Raw genomic sequence first — 24,665 nt, 5'->3', positions numbered from 1 at the left:
CAGCTACACTCTCTGCGTGAGCGGCTGCCAACCTACTACTGCAGGGACCTCACTACATGCTACATTACCCTGCCGGGTGCTGTGGACACCTAGAAGTTGATAAAAACAGGAATTTTACTCACCGTAAATTCTCTTTTTCCTTAATATAGTGGCAGTACACATGGGTGTTGCTCTTCCTTAGGGACAAGGATCTGAAATACAAAACCCTCCCCTTCCTTAACTCCTCCTCTTCCTTACCCATAAGACCACACCGGACCAAACACAGCCAGTAAGTACCAAGAATACCAACATGCTTGAAAAATATCTTTAATGGTAGACAACATGAGGGAGGGAAACCTGTACTGCCACTATATTAAGGAAAAAGAGAATTTACGGTGAGTAAAATTCCTGTTTTTCCTGGCATATAGTGGCAGTACACATGGGATATAGCAAGATAACCAAATGGGCGGGGAATACTTAAGAGGCCACTGACTGGTGCATCCTGCGCCAGAAAAAATGCCACAGAGGAGGAGAAGATGTCTAGTAAGTAATGCTGGACAAATGTATCGAAGGAACACCGGGTAGCTGCCTTACACATATATATATTCAGGAGATGAGGTCGACTTCCCAAACCTAGACCCCGACATAGCTCTAGTGGAGCGAGTCAAAATATGGGACAAGATGACTTGCCTGCTGCTTGAGTGAGCTAGTCAAAAGGTCACTGTAAGCTACCTCAAGATGGCTAGCATAATCTGAATATCTACCAAAAAAAAAAGACAAACAATTGATCCGTATAGCGGAAAGCAGTGGTGCGATCTGTAGAAATGTCTAGAGCTCTTTGGACATCCCAATGTGCCATTGTCTTCTGCGGAAATACCTGATCCTGATGGAAAAATGGTGACCATAGCAGCTGAAGACAGAGCAGTAGTTACCCAGTTGTCCTGCTGAAGTAAGAGTCACCAACAATGTCATCTTCAGTGACAAAAACTTCTTCCAGTGGTTCGAAGGGTACAGAATAGAGAGCTAGAAAAACAAGGTCAAAAACCCAGGAAGGAAAAAAAATGAGACTGTCTGGAGGTTGCCGAACAGTTGCCGCTTAAAGAAATGCCTGATCAGAACATACAAGGCTAAATCCGAAAGGAGAAAAAATACTGAGGGCGGATACTAGCCCTTTTGAGGTCGACACATTAAGACCTGCTAAGAATCTGTCTTGCAAAAAACCACGAAAACAGCCCTGCATAACCAGGAGAGGAATTCCTCCAACTCTGAAACCTCAGAATAAGGAGGACCTCAGCATTGTCATGGGAAAGTCCATTACTTCTAAGGATAACCCTCGCCAAAGCTAGGCCATCAAAATGACCATCTGAAGGAATTTTGTTCTCCACCAGCTGGGACAAAAATGGCAGCTCCTAAACTCAAGGCCATATTGTTTAGCTCTAAGAACTAAGTCTGTATTGGCCAATATGGGATAGATGTTAAGACCCTGGCCTAGTCCGTTCGAATCTTGAGGAGGACACGTGGGATCATAACGGAGGAAAAATGTAAGCCACCCTGAATCTCCATATCACTGGCATAATGTGCAACACCAGAAGGTTGACCCATGAACACAGAGAGGCTAAAACCCAGAAGATTGCTGTTGTCTCTGGTTGCCACAATGTTGAAACCTGGAAGACCAAACTAGAACCAGGATGGAGAAGATTCTTTTGTCTAGGGAATAAATCCGATCTGCTAATGTAGTCTGCAATACAATTGTCCCTTCCCCTGAAACACGTGGCTGACAAATCTTGTGGTTTTGTTGAGCCCATGCCATGACTTCTTCCGAGAAGGCCTGAAGTTTTGGAATCCGGGTGCCGCCCTGTCTGTTGATATACGATATTGTGGTAACGTAGTCGGCTTGGATTCTTACAGCCTTCCCTTTTAACAAAGGACTGAACTACTCGAGGGCCAAAAAAATAAATTAAAAACCGCTTAAAGAGCTCGATAATTTGAGGACTGGGTAAGATTGTTAGTGACCGCTTGCCCTGCCTGAAGAGGTAACCAAAATGCGCTACCCAGCCTGTTTAAGGCATCTGTGGTCAGAGTGATCCACTGATATTGATGAAAGCAAAGACCCTTGCTGAGACGATCTGCCCTCTTCCACCAGTTTAATTGGGCTTGGACACTGAAGTCGAAGTCCAGATTTTCTTATTTCTGGGACAAATGCCCAAAGATGTCCCCTTGAAGTGGCCTATATGTGCTGTGGCAAGGTAACAGAGTCTGTCTAAATCAGTGGCAAGTTGGGCGATGTCTATTCCTAGCATGGGGGGTTAATTGCTAGAAGTCAGCCGGTGGATCCAATTAACCTGCACTGAGACATTTAAAGGGTGGCCGTTAGAGGCATAAGTTGTCTGAAAACAGGGAGAGAGGCAGTAAAGCCAGAGTTCCTAAAACTTAACGAGAAGTTACGGTCCAAAGAAACGTGTGTTTTGCTGTAACTACTTATGACTGGGACTGGATTAGCTGGCCAGTTAGTATAGGTAGTCTCCAAGATGGAGTAGGATTTGTTTCATTGTGTTGTTTATTTACACTGTGAGGCGCAATACTGTGGACCTCAAAGAAAGCTACAATAAACCACATTTTGCTTTTATTCTGTTGTATAACATCCGCCGATGCGGATGCGGATGTTCCTACCTCACTCTGCTCACCACCCGGGGAGCAATTGGAGGAGGGATCCCCCTGGACACAACACGTGTGCCCCACCGAACTACATGTCCGTAGGTGTTTGGTCCGGTGTGGTCTTATGGGTAAGGAAGAGGAGGAGTTAAGGAAGGGGAGGGTTTTAACTTTGTATTTCAGATCCTTGTCCCTAAGGAAAAGCAACATCCATGTGTACTGCCACTATATGCCTGGAAAATATCTTCATATCTAAGATTTAAACGTAACATCTAAGAAGCTTGGTTTGATGAAGAACAGTAAAGATACACATATAAAAATTTCCACACCAGTTGAAAATAAGTTACAAATAATAAGATCATAAAAGTGACAGTTTGAAAGAACCTCAGGCACATAATAGAATGCTGCAAGCACAGAAAGTAAGTAATAATGTAAATAAGACAGACTATCAAACAATGCAAACACCTGATGTATAAGGCCTATGTATAAATGTTTTAAAATCACAAGGTAAAATCACAAAGTATTCTAAAACTGTGACAATTTTGGTAATTCTATGTTTTTTATTTTTTTAAAAATGACTAACTTTTATGAATTACAACTCAATTAAAAGAGTGATGGGAATTGTATATCACAAAAGCAGGTGCGCTGGGAGTGCACAAAAGAATGCCATACATGTGGACATTTGTCCACCTGCAGTTTTAACAAGATTATAGAATGTAACCCCTTCTTATGTGTGCATAATTTGTGCATACCTGCCCTACATGGACTGTGTCCAATCAACATGTACAATGACAAGAATAAGTAAATTAACAATTTGGAATTACCTGATTTTCTGCATTAATTGTTCATTTAATGTTATCTGATCTACATCTAAGTCACAATTATAGACAACACAATGTACTTAAGCTAATAACACACAAACAATGCTAATCTTTCATGTCTTTATTGAACACACCCACTAAACAATCACACTACTGATGGAAAAAGTAACTGAACCCTTGGATTTAATAACTGGTTGAACCTCATTTGGCAGCAATAACCACAAACAAGTTCTTCCTCTAGCTGCAAATCAGACCTGCACAACTTTCAGGTGGATTTTTAGACAGTACTTCTTAAGCTCAGTTTACACTTAGGATCTCTCGTGTGAACTGTTCTCTTGAGGTCATTCCACAGCATCTGTAATGGGTTAAAGTCTGGGCATTCCAAAAGGATTTTTTTAAAACTATCCTGTAGTAGATTTACTTTGAAGTTTGGGATCACTGTCCAGCTGCATCACCCAACTTAGTCCGCCAGCTGAAGCTCAGTATGCCATCCTGGAATTATTTTGTAGGATACAGTTGTGATCAAAAGTTTGCATAATCTTGGAGAATTGGTAATATATATACCATTTTTACAGAAAACATGAGTGAACAGGAAAAACACATTTCTTTATTTCTTACAGGATTCATTTTCAAGTGTGGGTTATAAAAAATAGCACAATCATAAAACAAAACATAACAAAGAAAAAAATGAAAGACTCCTGTTCAAAAGTTTGCATACCCTTAGTTCTTAATATTGTGTATTGCCCCCTTTTGCATCAATGACTGCATGCAGTAGTTTGTAATAGTTGTCTATAAGGCCTCAAATTCTTGCAGGTGGTTTATGTGCCAATTCGTCATTGCAAAAGTCTTTGGTCATCTTGCATGAACCTCATGTTTGAGATCTCCATAGAGCGGCTCATTGCTCTTAAGGTCAGGAGACTGGGATGGCCACTCCAGAACCTTTACCTTTTTTCTGCTGTAACCATTGGAGGGTCAACTTGGCCTCGTGCTTAGGGTCATTGTCATGCTGAAAAGTCCCAGAGCGTCCCATGCGCAGCTTTCATGCGGAAGAATGCAAATTGTCTGCCAATATTTTATGATAACACGCTGCATTCATCTTTCCATCAATTTTCACAAGATTCCCTGTGCCTTTAGAGCTCACACCCCCCAAAACATCAGTGAGCCACCACCATGCTTCACAGTGAGGATGGTGTTCTTTTTCGCTATAAGTCTTGTTGACCTTGGAGTTGTGATCATAAAGCTCTATTTTGGCCTTGTCACTCCAAATTACAGTGTGCCAGAAGCTGTGAGGCATACCAAGGTGTTGTTGGTTATATCATAACTGGGCTTTTTGGTTTGGTGCAATAAATGATTCTGGCAACTTGACCACGTAGTTTTTTTCTTCATTTATCGTTGTATTGTCCTCCTTGAAACAACCATATCATCTTTTTCCAAAGCAGCCTGTATTTCTCCTGAGGTTACCTGTGGGTTTTTCTTTGTATCCCTAATAATTCTTCTGGCAGTTGTGGCTGAAATCTTTCTTGGTCTACCTGACTTTGCTTGGTATCAAGAGATCCCCCAATTTTCCACTTCTTAAATAGTACTGACTGGCATTTTCAAGGCTTTTGATATCTTTTTATATCCTTTTCCATCTTTATAAAGTTCCATTAACTTGTTGCGCAGGTCTTTTGACAGTTCTTTTCTGCTCCCCATGGCTCAGTATCTAACTTGCTCAGTGCATCCACGTGAGCGATAACAAACTCACTGACTATTTATACACAGACACTAATTGCAATTAAAAAGCCACAGGTGTGGAGGAATAAACCTTTAATTGCCATTTAACCTGTGTGTGTCACCTTGTGTGTCTGTAACAAGGCCAAGCATTCAAGGATATGTAAACGTTTGATCGGGGCCATTTGGGTGATATCAGTTATCATGATTTAAAAGGAACCAAACAACTATGTGATAATAAATGGCTTCATATGATCACTAGCCTTAAATAAAAGACATTTTTTTGCATGATCAATCATATTTTTAAAATCAATGGCACAATTTCTACCAGGGTATGCCCAACTGTTCCTTGATAAACTTGGGAATGCATTGTACCCTCGATGGTGACATGCTTTCCAGGCCCTAAGGCAGCAAAGCAGCCCCAAGTCATGATGTTCCCTCCACTGTACTTCACCATTGGGATACTTGATATTTTCATGTAGATATTCAGTACCCCTTTTTTGCTGTGTGTTCTTTCCAAAGAATTCAACCTTAGTTTCATAAGTACACAAAACATTTTCCCAATAACGTTGTGGAAGGTCAAGGTGCTCTATGGCAAACTTTTTTGGTGAGCAGCCGCTTCCTCTGTGGTGTCCTGCCCTGGATTCCATGCCTGTTCAATGTTTTGCACATGGTAGACTCATGAACAGAGATGTTAACCAGATCCAGTGATTCATTCAAGCCTTTAGCTGTAACTCCAGGGTTATTTTTTTACTTCATTGAGTATTCTGCGTTGTGCCCTTGGAGTCACCTTGGCTGGGCATCCACTTCTAGCCACAGAGTAGCCACAGAACTTAATCGCTTACATTTATAAACAATGTGACCGATGAATATTTAAGCTTTTTGAGATTATTTTGTAACCCCTTCCAGCTTAATGCAAAACAGTTCTTGGTTGTAGGTCTTCTGAGATTTATTTGTTTGTAATACATGGTTCACGTCAGTAGATGCTTCTTGAGAACAGCAAACTAGGATTCATGAGAATTTTTTTTTATGTCAAAGTCACTCTAAAACACACCTGCAATCCTGTGTCATAGATTGGACTCCAGGTTTGCTAACTCTTGAGTCCAATTAGCATATGTTGAAGTCATTAGCCTAGGGGTTCACATATTTTTTTTCAACCTACACTGTGAATGTTTGAATGATGTATTCAATATAGAACAATACAATAATTTGTGTTATTAGTTAACAGAAATTGTGTTTTTTCATTATTGAAACTTAGATGAAGATCATATCATATCTTAAGAGAAATTTATACATAAATGCTGGTAATTCCAAAGGGTTCACGTACATTTTATTGCCAATGTGTGAACAGCCATATCTTTTGGATACATTTCACATCTTTGTGGGAGCTTTTAAGAAAATTATTTAGTTACTTTTACTATTTGGTTTGGTATATATCTCAACATAATCAATTTTTACCATTATGAGGTGGGATGCAATGTTTGCCTTTAACTAAGTATTTATGAAGGCCAGATCAATGGAGGAGCACACGGAGCAATTGCTCTAGTGCTCGGCGTTCTGAGGGGCCCTGCACCAATTCCTCCAGGGCCCAGATGTTCTGACGGTCCTTGAGCAATTGGTGCAGGGCCCCTCAGAATGCCAAGCCCTAGACCAATTGCTCTGTGTGCCCCTCCGTAGATCCAGCCTTGTATAAGTATTTTTTTTTATACCTCTAAGATGAAGCAGGAATCGGGCCAGGTACCATGACGTGTGGCAATCATCCTCCCTCAACATGGCTGAATCTTGTGCCCTGCCCTTGTCTGTCTGTCATGTGAGCAGAGTATACACATGACACGCCCCCTCCTCCTGCGTTGACAGCGCCCTTTATCCTTTCCTTTACTGTGCTACAACTCTCCCCCTATGTAGCTCAGGTACAGATCAAATAAATACCACATGGAAACACAGCATTGCAGGTATAGGTCAACTGAAAAATCACAAGCAAACTCAGCATTGAAGGCATAGCTCAAATAATAATGTATGAAAACCCTAAACTGCAACATTGATTATAGGTCGCAGACCCAAGAGGCAAGCCCTGGCACCTACATTGCACTCATAAGACTTGCACCGCACCCTTATAGCACACATAGGGCTTGTTCCCCCTTTTCCCTATGCCTTTTCATTCTCATTATCCCCTATCCTTACTATTTCCCCATTTTCTGCCATTCTCTCTATCTCTTGCCTCCTCATTTTCTCTCCTCTATACCGTTCCCTTTATCTCTCCCTTTTTATTCTATCTATTGTATATTATCTCTCCCCGTCACTTACCTTTTTGCTTTCTGAAGTCCTTCTTCTTGCAGGCCTCCATCATGGTGTGCCTGACCTCACAGCAGTGAGGTTGGGCGCACCGCAAGTTAGGCCCTTTTCCACCAGCAGTGGGGCAGAGCCGTTTTAGGCTGGCGCCTACCTTGCCTGTAGCCAGCGCTGGCCCTGCTCCTTCAATGACAGTGCGCACCAGGAAATGACATCACCTCTCAGTGTGCAGTGTCAGTGAGGGAGGATGATTGCCCCACATTGCAGGACCCGATCCTCACACACACTAACATACTTACATACAGTAACATACTTACACACATACACTAAGTACTGTGAGATAATATTCCAGAGTTCACGATATTCTGTATTATGCTCCTTCATTTACTGTATATGCAATTATCCATTTGTATCAATTCTACTTAACCCCCACAAAAAATATTTTCATTTAGGTTTTCTATCCATTTGCCTACTGAAAACGATTATTTTTGACAGGTTGTCCTCATTTCCATTAACCCTATAATAATAACCATAATTCAATTTGTCTCTATACCTTAGAAACATTTACTTTTAGCATCTGCTATTTAGTGGTATTCATTTTTTTATTAGACTTGTTTTTCATCCCATGTGAATGAGGGTGAAATGCTGACATGTGCCCAGAGCAGAGATCATACATGTAACATGTGGGGGAGGGTTTCATTGAAGAAAGTGATGGAGGAAGAAGCATCCTTCACTTTCTTAAGAAGCCGGTAATAGCTGCCCTCCAGAGACAGCAGCCTCTCCCCCGGCCATGCCTGGCCATTCAGGCTCCCACCTGCACCCAGTGCAGGCAGGGACACATCACTCACACACCCCAGCATCTCCCAGCTCCACTTCACGGCCCCAGGGCAGGAAAAAACCACCACACCGAGCATCCTCCTCCCTCAGTGAGTGGAGTTGTAGCCCCGCCTCTGGCGCGAAGCCCCGCCTCGTCCTCTTGTGCCTCTATTGCCGTGCACTTGTTCCTCCTACTACAGTGCCTTCCGTGTGCCGCTGCAGCCCCTCCTGTGCCTGTCGGAGCCCTTTCCCCGGAGACACCAAACGGGGCTGCCGGGATCGGTGCTGGACACCCCGGGTTACCGCAGTACTGGCAGATTCCCTCTGCGGGTCCTGCCGCTCCTACACCACTCCTTGCTCTAACCCCGGGACTCCAAGCTGCTATGTGCCAAAGGTGCAGCAACCCCTGAAGGAGAGCTGTGAATCTGGGAACATGCCTGGCTGGAAGAAGACTATTCCCATCTGCCTGCAGGCTGAGCAGGAGCGAGGTGAGAGTGCGTGCAGGGGGAGGGCTACAACTGAAACAAGTGCTGCCACTTTGACCTAGTGTGCGATCCGGTAACCTCAGCACTCACAGCCAGCGGTCTGATTTAGCCGAGCTGACACACTCCTTAAATCTCCGGCGATCGTCAGAAACGTGGCCCCCTTAATTAATACATAGAATTCTTTAAGTGAGTGTGGCATGGCAACTTTCCTTAGCTGAGATCTCTGTCTGGAAGTGCTGCCCTGGCACTCGTAGGATGAATGGAGTGTGGGTGAGATTACTCACTGCCCAAAGTCATTCTGGTTTTTCTCCATTTCCAGTGGTCTGTGTCCCAGTGATAGATTTCACATTTGTAGATTTGTTTTTTCTCATGTTCTGTAATATACTCACTTTGCAACCTTAGTGTATTGATGTGCTACTGGGAAGGGGCTAGTATGGTGACTATATATATATATATATATATATATATATGTGTGTATATATGTATATATGTGTGTGTGTGTGTATATTACCACTTTTGAACTATTGGAATTTGAAGTAAATATTTTTCTTCTTGATATTTTTCTTATAACATTTAATATAAAAACTACCTTTTATTTGAGTCCTAAGTTCTATTTCTGTACTTTGTCTGGTAACGGTATTTAATGTTAAATGCTGTACTTGATTTCTGCTTTCTCAGAAGGCCTTGCTTAGCGTGTAGGTCTGATGTATGCATTAATGATGTATGTGAAAAGTGCTCCGATCAGGTTTATTTGGAGAGAGATATAGAACTGGGCTGGAACTGCAGCTGTTAAGCCCTGATGGGACTAGGACACTTGTCATTGTGGTTAAGCTCAGTTCAGACGACCGCACAGAAGGATACCGCTTCTCACGTCTAATATAAGGGTGGGTGAAATATAAATTTCTACCTTGAAATTTCTACCTTATACATACAGATAAAAAAATATTTCTTTGTCCAATCGACTGTACTTTTAAAACGCCATACTTTGTGTCCTGCTTAGTAAGCTTATTCAATATAGTTCTAAAATTAAAAAATTGTTGTGTCCCAATTAATGGGAGTATGTTCTAATTCCTTTTGGTTTCGTAAATGTTTGATTTTATTGAGATTGAATACAATTAATTTATTTTTTTTGTGTTTAGTGCTTATAAGTTTTTTTTTTTTTTTTTTTGTTTGTTTTTTTTAAATCAAGGTTTAATTTGTCAAATAAACTCATTATTATCCTGTGCTGTTCTGACAATTAAAAGGTAATTGACAGCATAGAATAATAATTACTGATTTACTCTACAATTAGATTCTAAACGACAATTTACTTAATTATTAATGCAGTATAACATTTATAAATGGCCATTCAATACCATGACAGGTCTACTAAATGTATAGAAAGAATTTCTCATAAAAAAAAAATTCTCTGTTACTGCCAGGATGGCGGTACAAAAAAAGTACTGTCCAATATCTTGTTGTTAAACGGTTATAAATCCATGACAGTGGCTTCTTACTGCAGTAAAACAGACTTGGTGACATCCAAGGTTTTCGTCCTGAGTCACGGTATTTCGATATCAATGTGCATCTGATTTTCAACATGCTGTTCATCTTAACTCATAATCTTGCATTATGTATCAATGGTGAAGTCTTGTACAACTTCAAAAAGTATCTTCATATAATAGTCTTCCCAGAAGCACAATGAAGTGAAACCATGTGATATATACCTGTTAAATATCAATGTTGATATGTTAATTTGTTAGTGTGTTTGTTTGTTAATTTTCTCTCCAAATTTTATCAAACATGAGTCCTTCCTTATGATTTTGTGTGAAGGATAATGTTGCAAACACTGTAGCGCAAGCTTCTGTTCTCCTAGCTGGTTCTCATCACTCCTGTTCAAAGATAAGGTGCTACAGCCACCAGCGCATTAAGGTGTGGACCGTGTTGGATTGTAACAAGGCATGTGACTTTGGTGTCTACTCACTAAATGGAAAGTTTTCAGCTCCTTGACTCCAATATGCAATATGAGGTTCAACCTTGGTGAGCTTATGTTACAGTAGAAGATTGACAGGCCCTGCATACTGAAAAGCTTTTTGAATGAAGTATGCATTGTACGGGTCCAAATCAGACATTGTTGCAGGAGAAACTTGCCAGTATTGGTTGCTTCAGAATGAATAATGATGTGTATGAAACCTCAACATTTCTGCCAAATCTCCCTTTAGCATATATAAAACCTTTTGTGATAATTTCATATCTTTATGATCATATTCTGCAGCGCTGTATAATAGATAAATAAGACATAACAAGTAGTGTATGACATAGTAATTTGGACAGAAACTAAAGGTGAGGAGGACCTGCATGAACAAGTTTACAATCTAGAAGGAGCTAGGGTATATTACACAAGGACCAGCTGCATCAGTGTATCTTGTTGGAAACACTTGTTAAATAATAATATTGCTGGATATAAGAACATCCAAGCTTGGATTAGGCTATATGTGTGCTCAGGGTTTAAAAAAAAAAATCACCTGGTGTTGTCATTAGTCGTCTCTATATGCCGTGTGATAGACCATTGGCTACCATACTACTACATACATACTACATACATACTGGACTAACTCTGTATCTAGAGACAAAAATAATAGCTCTATTTTATAATGTCAAAATCTTGTGTCATTATTTGTTTAACAAATTACACTTTTACAAATTCTGGTTTACTTGGATCTATTTACCAAGAGGTTGAGTGGTTAGCTGAGTAATGCAGCCACCGTTAGTTTCAATCGGCCCCATATATTTGAATGGGATCCATATACCTCTGTATTCTCTCTGTGTATAGGGTGGGAGAAAGGGTTGTTGTTTTTTAGGATATTGAAGTTCCCACAAATCATTACAATCACTGGTGTAATTGTCAGGGGCCCCAATATACCACTTTGTAATACATCTCTAGCCTTGGGGATACAATTCTAAACCCAAACTAATCCTATCTGTATATCTCTCTGTCAAGCCTGTAGGCATATATAAGATAATATTTCTAAGTTTAGCTGTGTGATTTGTCTAAATAAATTCATTCTGTATTCAGTTGTTTTCCCTTTTTAATTTTTTTCCCCATTCCTCCGATCATAGCACACCTGTGAATTAAGTCAATTTTTTTACCCTGTATTTTCGGTAATTACAAATCTGGTTTTCTCTGCTTCAATGTATTCCATTTTTATTTAGATTAAATTGTGTATGAGCTGCATTGCAAATTTAGAAAACATGAATAAAGTAAATGGCTGTCCCACACCATATTTTAGAAATGCAGCTGTTAAACAGTAAGAAAAGTAAACACCATGCAAACTTGTATAAATGCGTTCAAGAGACGTGATGAGTTGGTGACTTGTTATGTGACTTTAACATAAGATTTTTATCAAGTCAACTAATGTGGTCTGCAGTGAATAATGACATGAACATGGGTGGTAATTCAGGTAATGTTAGGCTGCTGGTTGGGCTAAAATAGGCTGAGCCTAACTTTTCTTCATAAGATCTAGTGACAACCTGTAGCTCTTCTGACTACCGTGGGATGGAGCATCTAGTCATTGCGTTGGTTGCAGGTAGTCCAAGAAAACTGGGGTCAACGAAGATACCAGTATTCCCTGGCAAAGGTAAGTCCTACACCAACATCTATGCGTACAGGTTTAAATATATTTATATATTGCTAAATGTTTTTAGAATCAGTCATTGCAGGCCTTGGTTAGCAGTATGTACCTTGGTATTACCTGTGAGGCCCCTTTTGATGACACCTTAGGCAGGACTGTTCAATGAGCCATTCCATGCTGCTAACATGCCACTGAGTACAGATTTCAGCTGTATGCAAAGTTGCGTGTGGTTTGCAGCTAGTAGAAGCATGTCTGCCTTTATGTCGCTTTCTGAAAATGAATACCGAAGTACTGAGTCAGTGGTAAATAAATAAAACTAGTAGCATAGGCATTTTCACTTACAAGAATAGATGAATGTGTTTAAAAAATGTAGCGTGTTCCCTAAAATAAAAATAAAAATGCTGGCCATAATTGTGGCAAGGGAGGAGCCAGCAAAGGGCAAGATCGACTCAATTTTGCATGACCCTATGAGATGAAGCTTTATCGTACAAGTACTCACTGACAGTGGTACACCACAACTCCCATCATTACATAGTGAGCCCAAGAGTGGTACAGCATGGTTCCTGTTGTTATATAGTGATCCAGACACAGATAGTGGTACAGCATAACTCCCATCATCATTTTCACTCTTACGCATGCTCTCTCTCTCAATGTCTCCCTACTGTCTGCGGGACCGCTTCACAACCCTGTCCACATCTCTGCTTCTTCTCTTGACTCTTCTTCTTTCCTTAGGGTTTCTGTCTGTTTTCTTTAGGGTTGCCACTCAGCAATCACACCTTCTGCCCATAATACCCAATCATTACACCTTACACCCATCTTCTATATATACCTTTAACTCTGCCCCTCTGTTTTTTGTTCTTCTGTCTCTGCATCTTTTTTTTCTCACTCAAGTTTTTCTCTGTCTCAAATATTCACCTTTTCCATCTCTTGTTTTTTCTTTTTCCCCCTCTTTCTGTGTGCTGTTCCCTCTTTTTTTTTCCTTTTCACTCCCTCTTCATTATCACTTCTTTTCTACTTTATATCCATCTTTTGTATCTTAACCTTGTTTTCTCTCTGCTGCTGTATTCTCTTCTACCCTTATCACAACTCACTCCTATCATGCCTGATGACTATAACACACACACTTCCATTTCAGAGTTCTAGGGAAGGATCCTGCAATATATTCGCTCTTTAGTAAAGTCTTTAGCATTTATGAGTACCTTTGGTAATGCTTGTACTTTAAGTATTCCTTATTTTTTGTATTCTGATACTGTTATTCATGCTTCTCTGAGTATTGTGAGCTAATGTGCTCCAGTTATGCTCACTTGAAACAGAAGGTGACCCATAAACCTTTAGCAGAGCAAATGTAATTTGAGGTCATGTCTGGAGGTATGTGAAACGGATGAGTGTCTGAAAGCATGTTCCGATTTGTTCACAAAGTAAAAATGCAAATGCGTTTCTATATTTCCCTGAGCTCTGTTAGGGTTGTTTTCTACATGGCTGTGATTGCTGTGCGCACACATAGCTGGCCTTCATGTCCAGCTAATGTTTATAAAAAAAATAAAGATTTTCACCGTGAGTGACTATTACCTTATGAAAGAATATTCTTTAAAATAAAGCTTCATACACATTTAAAAATTTTTCTTTTTTTTTTTTTTTAAATAATTTCTTTGCAAACATTGTTTTCTGAAATGCAGGCTACCTTATTTGATCATTTATTACTAACAGTTGAGAGAAGTCAAAGGGGCCAAGAAAAAAAACTGTTCTTCCTACTTGAATATACTTCTTCATACTGATATAGACAGGCAGTAACTAATTCATGCTGGAACCAGTTTCATGCAGTAAAATTTACTGGAATCCATGTAAAATACATTTTAACATGCATATAGAATACAATTTGGGGACAAAATTCTGCTCCATCTTTTCACCAGTTCTGGCATGCCATGCTATATGTCATGTCTGCATTTCAGTACCTTGTTTCATTATGAAAGAACCAAAGTATTGTGATTTCTTTTATTTATTGCTTTTGCTAAAGGTGTTTATAATGCTATAAGCAATAATGTATCGAGGCCAAGTATGCGATCCTCGGGTTTGACACTCCTTCTGTAATATGAAATGCAATTGGTGCTGTTTTCCGAGGAAGTGAAGCAGTGGCGACTCTAGAAACAATATATAGGGGGGGCACAGAAGATACCACAGTCAAACTGGGGGGGCATTAATAATTTCCACCATTAAATCATACCACTGAAAAAACACACACACACACACACATATATATATATATATATATATATATATATATATTGCCAAAAGTAATGTGCTATGGAATGATACTTTTGTTATTGGACAATACAATACTTGATCATTCAACATGGGAAGCCTGAAGCCACAATTTAGTAAGACTAATCCTTGAAATCCTTTAAACAACACCTTAACTTTTGCACTAAATGATTTAAGGGCCTAATATTAGATCCTGCTGCTGATATATATATATATAAATATTAGACCCTGCTGCCGATAGCAGGTATAGATCAACACATTAACACACAAACCCAGCTTTGCATGTATAGATCAATTGAAATTCACTTGTGATCTCAGCACTGAAGGTATATATCAAATAAACAGAATCAGACATACAAATCCTGTATTTGCAGGTATACAATAATAATATATGAAACGTAGCATCGCAGGTATAGATCAAATAAATACATGGAAACAGCATTGCAGGTATTAATCAACTGAACAAGACATACAAACCCTGTATTTGCAGGTACACAGAAATAATGTATGGAAACATAGCATAGCAGATATGGATCTACAGAAGAACACACAAACCCAGCTTTGCAGGTATAGATCAATTGGAATTCACATAAAAACACGGCATTAATGGTATATTTAAAACCCCCTAAATTACAGGGATAGATCACAGGTTGCACACCCAGATAACACACATACGATTTGCCATCTTTGTCCCATATACACCCGGCTTGTGCCATCTTGGTCCCCAAGGCTCAAACATCCTGCTAGTGCCATCTTTGCCCTTCCACAATTATACATCTATGATACGCACAATCACATTAACTCATGCTCTCCCTCATTCAGACAATTCATCCACATATTAACTCATGCTCTCCCTCATTCAGACAATTCATCCATTTTAAGAAACTACACCCCTTGGAGCTTCAAATGAGGGGCTACATGTATTTCTAGGACAAAAGTTGAGTGCACAAATAATGATGGAATATGTCGCTTTGGCTAGAAAATATGTTTTTTCTATCCATAGCGACATGTTAATTTGTGTCTTGCGCACTCCAGGTTTGTACTAGAAACACATGCAGCCCCTCATTTGATGCGCCAAGGGATGTCGTTTTTGCAAATGTGTACTTTTTGTGCCATAATTTAACTTCCTACGTGAGCAGTAATGCCACGTCAAGGCTTCAACCCTAATTACTGATCATTCATACGCCTTTCATATCTCCATTCACTCGCAGAAGCACACACCATTCTTTCCATACATTCACTCACAGAAGCACACACCATTCTTTCCCCTTACAATCCCAAAGAAATGATGGTAAAGGGAGAGAAAAAAAATCACTTTTACAGCAAAAATAAGTTTTGCAGTAAAAATGCAAGGCGCTCCAGGGATGAGATGGTTACTCACGTACCGCACAGGCTAAATGGCTGATTTTAATAATATTTGCAGTTCATCAGGATTTCAAAAATTGCCTCTACCGTTGGCTAAATTTAACCCCATGATCAAAGGGATCATAGGATTAAAAATTAGTATCGGCCATTTTTAAAAAGGGAATGTGACTTTTTATAGCTATATGATCGCTGTGGTAACATTGGCTACCACAGTGACCATTTAGCTAGAATACTTAAACTTTTTTTTTTTTTTTAAAGTTAAACTACTTTGTTTAAATAATTTAATTTGGGGGTCTCTAGGCAATTTTGATCTTTTTTATCTGCCTTTAGAGACCCCCAAATCATTTTTTTTACATTTTTAACTTAATATTTTTTATTATTTTTTTACAAGCTATATACCATTGGAAAGGCGAGGCGATTACCTTTCCAACGGTATATGTTGGGGGTATGTAGCTGCTTAGATGCCTGAGATACAGGCATCTAAGCAGCATGCCCCCATACCTCTTTAACTGACAATTGTCAGTTGTTAATAAAGTTGCGCGGTGACGTCATCGCGTCATTGCGCGAGACGTCACCGGGCAGATCGGGTGGCTCCGGTGATGCCCTTCGGTTTGAGGGGCAGATCGCCGGGGTTGGTGGTAATGGAGGTCCACAGACCTCCATCAAGGTAAGGTAGTGCTAGTGACGGCATGGTGCCGTCGTTAGCACCTGACTGGGACTGCTAGCGACGGCACCATGCCGTCGTTAGCAGTCAAGGGGTTACAAATTCGGCGGGGGGGCAACAGGGGGGGCAAGGAATAACTTAGGGGGGGCAATTGCCCCCCCTTGCCCCCCTGTAGCGACGCCACTGAAGTGAAGAGTCCTTGTTTTTAATTTTTTTTTCTAATTTTATGATGTCCTTTTTATCATGTTTCATTTGGTTTAGGAAGTAGTTGTCAGTAGTTTTCCTAGTGTTTCTGTTAATCTATTTGCAGATATATTTTTTGTTTTGTTATTGACCCCAGGCTAAGTATTACTCTTGAAATTGTTCTATGGTATTGTGGTATTGACATTGACATTTAGTGTTGAAAAGCAGAGTTAGTTTCTGTATAAACTAGAATATTGTAGTAAGCACACAGAAAAGGAAAGTGTAGCCTGAGTGATCTTTTATAATAGGAACATTCACAATAGCAAAAGCCTGTAAATTACATTAGAACACATTTAATGTGGTTTATTACTGAATAGAAAACAAACTGAGATCAATGTGCTAAATTACATCACTTTTTCTCTTATATATACTGCTAAAATATGTATGTTTACTTCTGATGTTTTAGTGTTGTGCACCTTGCAAGTGACGTAACATGATTATGCATAAACCTTGCTGTCGATATGTAAAATGTCTCCAGGTCAGTTTTATTGCAAGCTGATGCATGCAGATCTATGAACTTGTGTGTCTATATTTGATACTTCAAGTGGGTTTATCTGCAAAAAATATTTTCAAATGCTCCTTGTTGGTGATTTAGAGCATATGATTATCTGCTTTGCCCACAGTTTAATGCAGTTAAGGGCATTACTGTAGTCACCGCAGCATTCTTTGTGTGGAATAAATTAAATTCCGTAAGGGCACAGTTCAGTCAAAGGCAAATGTCTGTTTATAAAAGCTTTTACATTTACTTATTTTTAATCCGCATATATAAACTAAATATGGTTAAATGTTCATGGCACAGGATGCGATAACATGCTGATATATAGTTTGTGCCAAATTGTCAATTAACTATGTCTTCCCATTGAAATAAATTATAGCTGGGGATATATGTCTATTTTATTATTTTAATTTTTTCTGTGACTAGAGATGGATGGGAGCCAAGTGGTTGTAGACAATGGGTGCTTGATTTTAGTTGTCGATAGACAAACTTGTACGGATTAGTTCTGTTCTGGATTCACCGAGCTGAAAGACAGATAAATGGTAATAATGGGTTATTGACAAATGAACATAGTACTTAAAAATATGTCCTGCTGATATGTTCTAGATCTATTTGTTTGAAGACCACACTTTCATACCCATCTTATATCAAATGTTGCAATTGTGTTAATATTTTGTTATATGGAATACATTTTATTCTAGTATATAGTGTAATTGAGAATTAGGTTAATCGTGTTCCTATAGTATTCCATATCTGCTGGAGGGGTTGCTCTGGCAGAGGTGATATTCTCCACATATGGTGGTTGTGCTTTTTTCCATCCCTTCACGTGTCTGTTTTGTACCATATAATCAAATTTGTCATACGGTTTGCATACTGTACTGGGATTACAGAACGTGAGTAGCACTTTGAGACTTTCCACTGCTCGATGCTGGCAATTTCTAGTCTATACTTAAAATACACTGCGTTCTATTCTATGATTGTATACTGAGTCGGGTTCTATCAAAGAATAACTTTGGTATACTGCTAGCTTAGTCAAAGTCTGAAGAATATATTTGTGAAACTCTTTGTACCACTTCTTCTTTACCCACAGAAATGTATGGCATTATAAACCTTTAAAATAATGTGCAACTATATGGATCTGCAACCTCTTTGACAATAATAAACATACCATTCTCTTTCGTTAAAAAATAACTATAGGAAGGTAATATATGGCTGCCATCACAAAGCCTATCCGTGGTCTGCAGGACTCCAAAAGCCAGAGGTAGTAAATCCAGACTAATTTATACAGCTGACAAGAAAATGAAATGACTGCTGTTCTGTGCATTAACATGATCCATTTGTGTAGAAGAACTCCTGGTAAGGTGAACACTTAATATGGAAAATCTTTTTGAATTCTCTATGCGCATATTTACATAATGAATCTAGGAGTACACGTTTTCATGATATAAGATTAACATGTCAAACTTGCCATTTTATGCACTGAAATATTAGTGGTTTCTTTTCGTTCTTTTTGGTTGTAGCCTTTTATTAACTAAATTACATTTGTAAAACGTATCTTTTTCCCAAAAAACCCAAAATTGTTGAACTGACAAAGATTTAAACATTGTGAATGAGAATAAAGCCTCGGTTACAAAAAAATCTAACCAGATGTCACTTTGATTAAGGCAATGCATGACTTAAAGGTCTAAAAAATCCTGCGGCTCCTTGTGTACTCACTGTATCTTCTCTGCCATGCTATTCTTCTGAAGTGAAGAATGTGGTTTGTATGTTAACCCTTTGAGTGTTGTTGAGTTACTAGCCTTACAGATCATAGCTCTACAGTGGTGGGTCTATTTGGTATTGTGCATGGGCACATAGTGACAATTCTCCATCTGCAAAAGCTGAATGCCCTGTGCCATTCAGTAGCAGCACTCATCATATGTTGTTTACACCTTTTATATAAAAAGATATGTGTATGTTTTTGAATGCAGGACAGGGCTCTCTTCAGTCATGGCTAGTACTTATCTCGCATTGTGTGTCCAGTCACCCGCTTCTCTTTAGATCCCATGCAACTGGTTTGCCCGCTATGGGCAGCTGATGGAACCCACGCTGGTGTGGTGCTCCTAGTGGCTGAAGCACTGGCTTCTCTACTATATGATTCATTCAGGTTCTTGGCATACTTGCAATCAGGCCCGGACTGGGACAAAAAATAGCCCATTTTTATTTTATTTATTTATTGTTAAAGCCCACCCTTCATGTACCATCTTTGCATTTACTCACTCATTTACACAAATCATTAACACATTCATTAATGCAGTCTCACAAATCATTCAAGCAATTCAGCCACACATGAATTCATTAATTGTCATATGCATTCACACAATTCACCCACACATTTATTCATTCATTCTCATATGCATTCACACTACCCCTCTCCCCATCTTATCTGCCCCTTCTCACTATGTTCCCCCTTTTCACTATGTACCCCCTCTCACTATCCCCTGTACCCATTTCTAACCCCCCTCTGCCCCTTCTCACTGCACCCCCCTCCCTCACACTACTTACCTTGTTGCCGGAGCAAGCCGCAACTGCGACCGGGCCCGCGGCAGGGCCGGATTGACTAAGGGGCTGATGGAGCCCCTGCCTGCAATGCAATAGATGTTACACCAGCTTCAAGGTTTCAAACAAAAAACTTTTCCCAATGTATTCTAGTTTCAGGATTTAAACTGGTGATGACCTGTCATTTTTTTTTGTCAAACTATCATGCTGGATCACTGAAATAGCACAGTGGCACATCATTTTAGTTTAGTGTTTCAGTTTATAATACTGAATCTTTTACTTTTATCCCAGGAACTCATGAACTGCAGCTTTTAAATTGAGTAACACCGTAGGGCGTGCTAAATCAGTTTACTGATTTTTTTGTTTTCACTGTAACATACCTAATCTGTATGGGTCAAAATATGTCCATGAGTCGATTTAACGTATTATTATAAGAGATCGTGTCCTGGGAGACCCCCAACATTTTACCGTATTTGCTCGATTATAAGACAAGTTTTTTTTCAGAACAAATACCCCTTGTCTTATAATCAGACCTCAAATAGGTCTGACTATGAGGCGACTAAGATCCAGATCCCCCTGCAGCTGCAGGGGACCTGGATCCTCTTGTTCCCCCCCACCCTACTTACCGGTACTACTGAGTCCCCGGTGTGTAACTGGGGCAGCGTGTAGATGTCTACGCGATTCGCGTAGACAACTTCCGCTGCAGCCGGAAGGAGGCGTGGCTAGCAGCGGGGGTTGTCTGCGTCCATCGCGCAGACCTTCCCCGACTGTCAGAGATCAGAGTTCCCCGCACCGGTTCCGGCTGCAGCGTAAGTGTGTGGGATCTACACGCTGCCCCGGCTACATGACAGGGATGTCAGAAGCACCGGTAAGTTTGGGGGGGGGGGCGGGGGAGTGTTAAATGGGGGGCATAAGGCATTTCTGGAGGCAGAGTGCTCTGTGAAATGCCTTTTAACCCCCTTAATGCCACTCTGCCTCCAGAAATGCCTTTTTAACCCTCTATACGCCACTCTGCCTCCTGAATGCCTTAAACCTCCCTATATGCCACTCTGCCCCATAATATGCCTTTTAACCCTCTAAATGCCAGAGTGGCATATAGGGGTATAAGGCATTTCTGTAGGCAGAGTGGCACATAGGTGGTCAAAAGGCATATCATGGGGCACAGTGGCATATAGGGTTAAAAGGCATATGATGGGGCACAGTGGCATTTAGAGGGTTAAAAGGCAAATCATAGGGCACAGTGGCATATAGGGGGTATAAGGCATTTCTGGGGCAGATGTGCATAAGTGGGAGGCAGGTTGGAAAATAGAAGGAAATAAAACCAAAATATTTTTCTCAATCATAGCTTTTATTAAAAAAAATAGTTTAGATGAATTAACATTTACTGGTAAAACTTTTTTCCTATAGGGTCGTCTTATATTCAGGCTTTTTCTTTTTTTCCTAAATTAATATTCAGATTTGGGGGGTCGTCTTATAATCGAGCAAATACGGTATATTGAAATAAACGCAATAAGACCTTATAATGATCTAAATTGTATGTGGTCATCTTTTTATAAAAAGAACTTTTTCAAATTAAAATCTATAAAAATTAGATTTGTTGACCAAAATAAGTAATATATGTATAATGTGATTGATCCATGCAGCTTTCCTTGTTCTTTAATTGGCAAATAGATACACGTACATACACGAAATAGTGCTGTGTAGAGCCGTTTTGTGTGTCCATCCGGTGGAACCCCGGTGCCAGAAACCTATCCACATTTAAGAAGATGATTATGTGCCTAAAGAAAACAAAAATATTATTGCTTACTTTTTATAGGAGAGAAAATTGGCAATTAACGTTCCGTTTATTCTTCCCTATTTTTCAGCATCAAAATATCTGTGATCGGTTCTACCTTATGACGCGTTCTCCTGTTTATGTCTAAATATAGGGTTTTAATAGATGAAGTGGAGCTGTGTTCCGTTGCTTGAAAGAGAGCTCATGTTAGTGCTACTAACACCAGTATAATTAAACTGTTCCAGAATCTGGTCTTCAGCCAGATGGCAATATAAATATGCAAGGTATGATTAAATAAACATATAAGGCATGTTGTATTACAAGGGAAACTGCTTAATTGGATATAAATATTACAAATCAGATTTCTGTAATTTAGCAAAAGCCCTTTAGAGCACTATTATTACAAGAATATAAAACAAATGTTTACAAAGCAGTTTCTCTGCAGTCTCTTATTTTCTTGAAACTGTCATAGTAGACTTGTGATGCTTTAATTGTTTATATATTTCAGCAGACCGTTTATGAGGTAGCACACGTTAGCCATCTCGTATAAGTTATCTCATAAAAACCTATATTTGACAATAGATAAGAACAATATGGCCCATGTAGTCTGCCCATTGTTCCTGATGTAAAGACTCAAACCTTAATCAGCTCTTAGATTCAGGATAGATTTATCCCAAGCATGTTTAAGCATATTACTGTATCATGGTATCTTCTTTTTAATACATATGTTTATATCCCTTTCTAAATGAAAGATGGACTTTTCGTGGTTAACTTTTTTGATCAGTAGTTTGTGATACACATACCTGGGAATTTGTAGGATCCGGCTACCCGGAGCCCCCCTTGCAGGATGCAGCCAGGACTGCCCATTGACATCAACTGATGATCTCGCTGATGTCTTGGGACATACCACCATTTAAGGGAGTGGAGGGTGTCAGGACCCCGTTCCCACAACCCGGAGGACTCGGGTGCTGACCCAGAGACGGTATGTTACCTAGCCATTGCAGCACATGCCATGTACTTTTATATGGTACATTCCAGAAGTACTCGTGCTTTCCGGCTTTTCATGCTACCTATTCTCTATTTGTGTACATTGTTTAATACCGTATTTGCTCGATTATAAGACGACCCTGATTATAAGACGACCCCCCAAAATCTGAATATTAACTTAGGAAAAAAAGAAAAAGCCTGAATATAAGACGACCCTAAAGGAAAAAAGTTTTACCAGTAAATGTTAATTCATGTAAACAATTTTTTTTAATAAAAGCTATGATTGAGAAAAAGATTTTTTTTTTGTTTTTATTTCTTGTATTTTCCAACCTGTCCCCCAGTTACGCACATCTGCCCCCAGGCTTGCCACACCAATATGGCACTGTGGCCCATGATATGCCTTTTAACCCTCTATATGCCACTGTGCCCCATGGTATGCCTTTTGACCCCCTATATGCCACTCTGCCTCCAGAAATGCCTTATACCCCTATATCCCATTCTGGCATTTAGGGGGTTAAAATGCATATTATGGGGCAGAGTGGCATATAGGGAGGTATAAGGCATTCCAGGAGGCAGAGTGGCATTAAGGGAGTTAAAAGGCATTGTATAGAGCACTCTGCCTCCAGAAATGCCTTATACCCCTATATGCCACTCTGGCATTTAGGGGGTTAAAAGGCATATTATGGGGCAGAGTGGCATATAGGGAGGTATAAGGCATTTCAGGAGGCAGAGTGCTCTATTAAATGCCCCCTTAACGCCACTCTGCCTCCTGAAATGCCTTATACCTCCCTATATGCCACTCTGCCCCATAATATGCCTTTTAACCCCCTAAGTGCCAGAGTGGCATATAGGGGTATAAGGCATTCCAGAAATGCCCTACACACACACACACACACACACACACACTTACTTACCGGTGCTTCCAATTTCCTGCTGTATTGCCGGGCAGCGGGTTGACGTCTCATTCCGCGGCAGCCGGAAGGAGGTGGAGTTGGCAGCGGGGGTTTGTATGCGTCCGTCGCAAATACCTTCCCCGGCTGTCAGAGATCAGAGTTCCCCGCACCGGTGCGGGGAACTCCGATCTCTGACAGTCGGGGAAGGTATTTGCGACGGACGCATACAAACCCCCGCTGCCAACTTCACCTCCGGAAGCACCGGTAAGTGTGTGTGTGGGGGGGGGGGGCGGCGACGACAGGAGGATCCAGGTCCCCTGCAGCGGTGCGGGGGATCTGGATCTTAGTCTCCTAATCAGACCTCTATTTGAGGTCTGATTAGAAGACGACCCCGATTAGAAGACGAGGGGTATTTTTCAGAGCATTTGCTCTGAAAAAAACCTCGTCTTATAATCGAGCAAATGCGGTATTTAGTTTGGTGGTTTCGTTTATTTCAGTTGCAGCTGTGAATTTGGTCTGCCAATTGTAAGACTGTTCACAACCCAGCGCTGATGCGCGGGTCAATGTTAGGCATTCGATGTCACTTTACTATAGGTATACCTTTACATTGTATTAGCTAGATTCTATTATTATTTTGTTGTGCTACTATCCTTGGTACCTCTATCTGCCTTACTTGAACCTTATAAGTATAATTATGTTACATATGGGACATGGCGAGTAGGGATTATCCTTCTCTTTTTTAATTTTGTTTCTTTAATATTAATGTGACTTACGGCATTTTGCCTCAATTGTCGTTGTCTCTTGTGCAACAAGACTTAGTATTCTATTTAGAGTTTATTTTTTTCTCTTTTCTTGTGTACAATCTAGAAAGCAGATTTTTAATCCTGGTCTGGTTGTGATGTTTTCATTTGTATTTCTATATTCACTAGGCAAATGACATAACACAGGTGAAATATATTTATAAATAAAATTACAATCTCTGTATTCCATTTTTTTTCCTTCTAATAAACAAAAGTTCCCCACGATTAGTCCATCGTCCATCATAAGAAATCAGAACAGTTCTTCATAAATGTGTACTGGCAA

General features: G+C 40.0%; 1 protein-coding gene across 3 annotated transcripts in view; it reads left to right on the top strand.

Annotated features, from left to right (window-relative positions):
* Nucleotides 1-8,502: 8,502 nt before the first annotated feature.
* Nucleotides 8,503-24,665, top strand: part of GRIP1 (glutamate receptor interacting protein 1) — a 188,371-nt gene continuing 172,208 nt past the window's right edge. For 2 of the 3 annotated variants that reach the window (XM_053465594.1, XM_053465593.1), the window contains exon 1: nucleotides 8,504-8,755. In XM_053465594.1, the coding sequence (XP_053321569.1) occupies nucleotides 8,701-8,755 (55 nt within the window). In that variant the 5' untranslated portion in view covers nucleotides 8,504-8,700. Of the gene's footprint in view, nucleotides 8,756-24,665 lie in introns of all 3 variants that reach the window. The other variant, XM_053465590.1, reaches the window with a different exon arrangement.

The sequence above is a fragment of the Spea bombifrons genome, chromosome 4 (genome assembly GCF_027358695.1).
Source record: "Spea bombifrons isolate aSpeBom1 chromosome 4, aSpeBom1.2.pri, whole genome shotgun sequence".
NCBI lineage: Eukaryota > Metazoa > Chordata > Amphibia > Anura > Pelobatidae > Spea > Spea bombifrons.
Note: the sequence above shows the minus strand (reverse complement) of the source record. Positions and strands in the feature narration are given on the sequence as shown.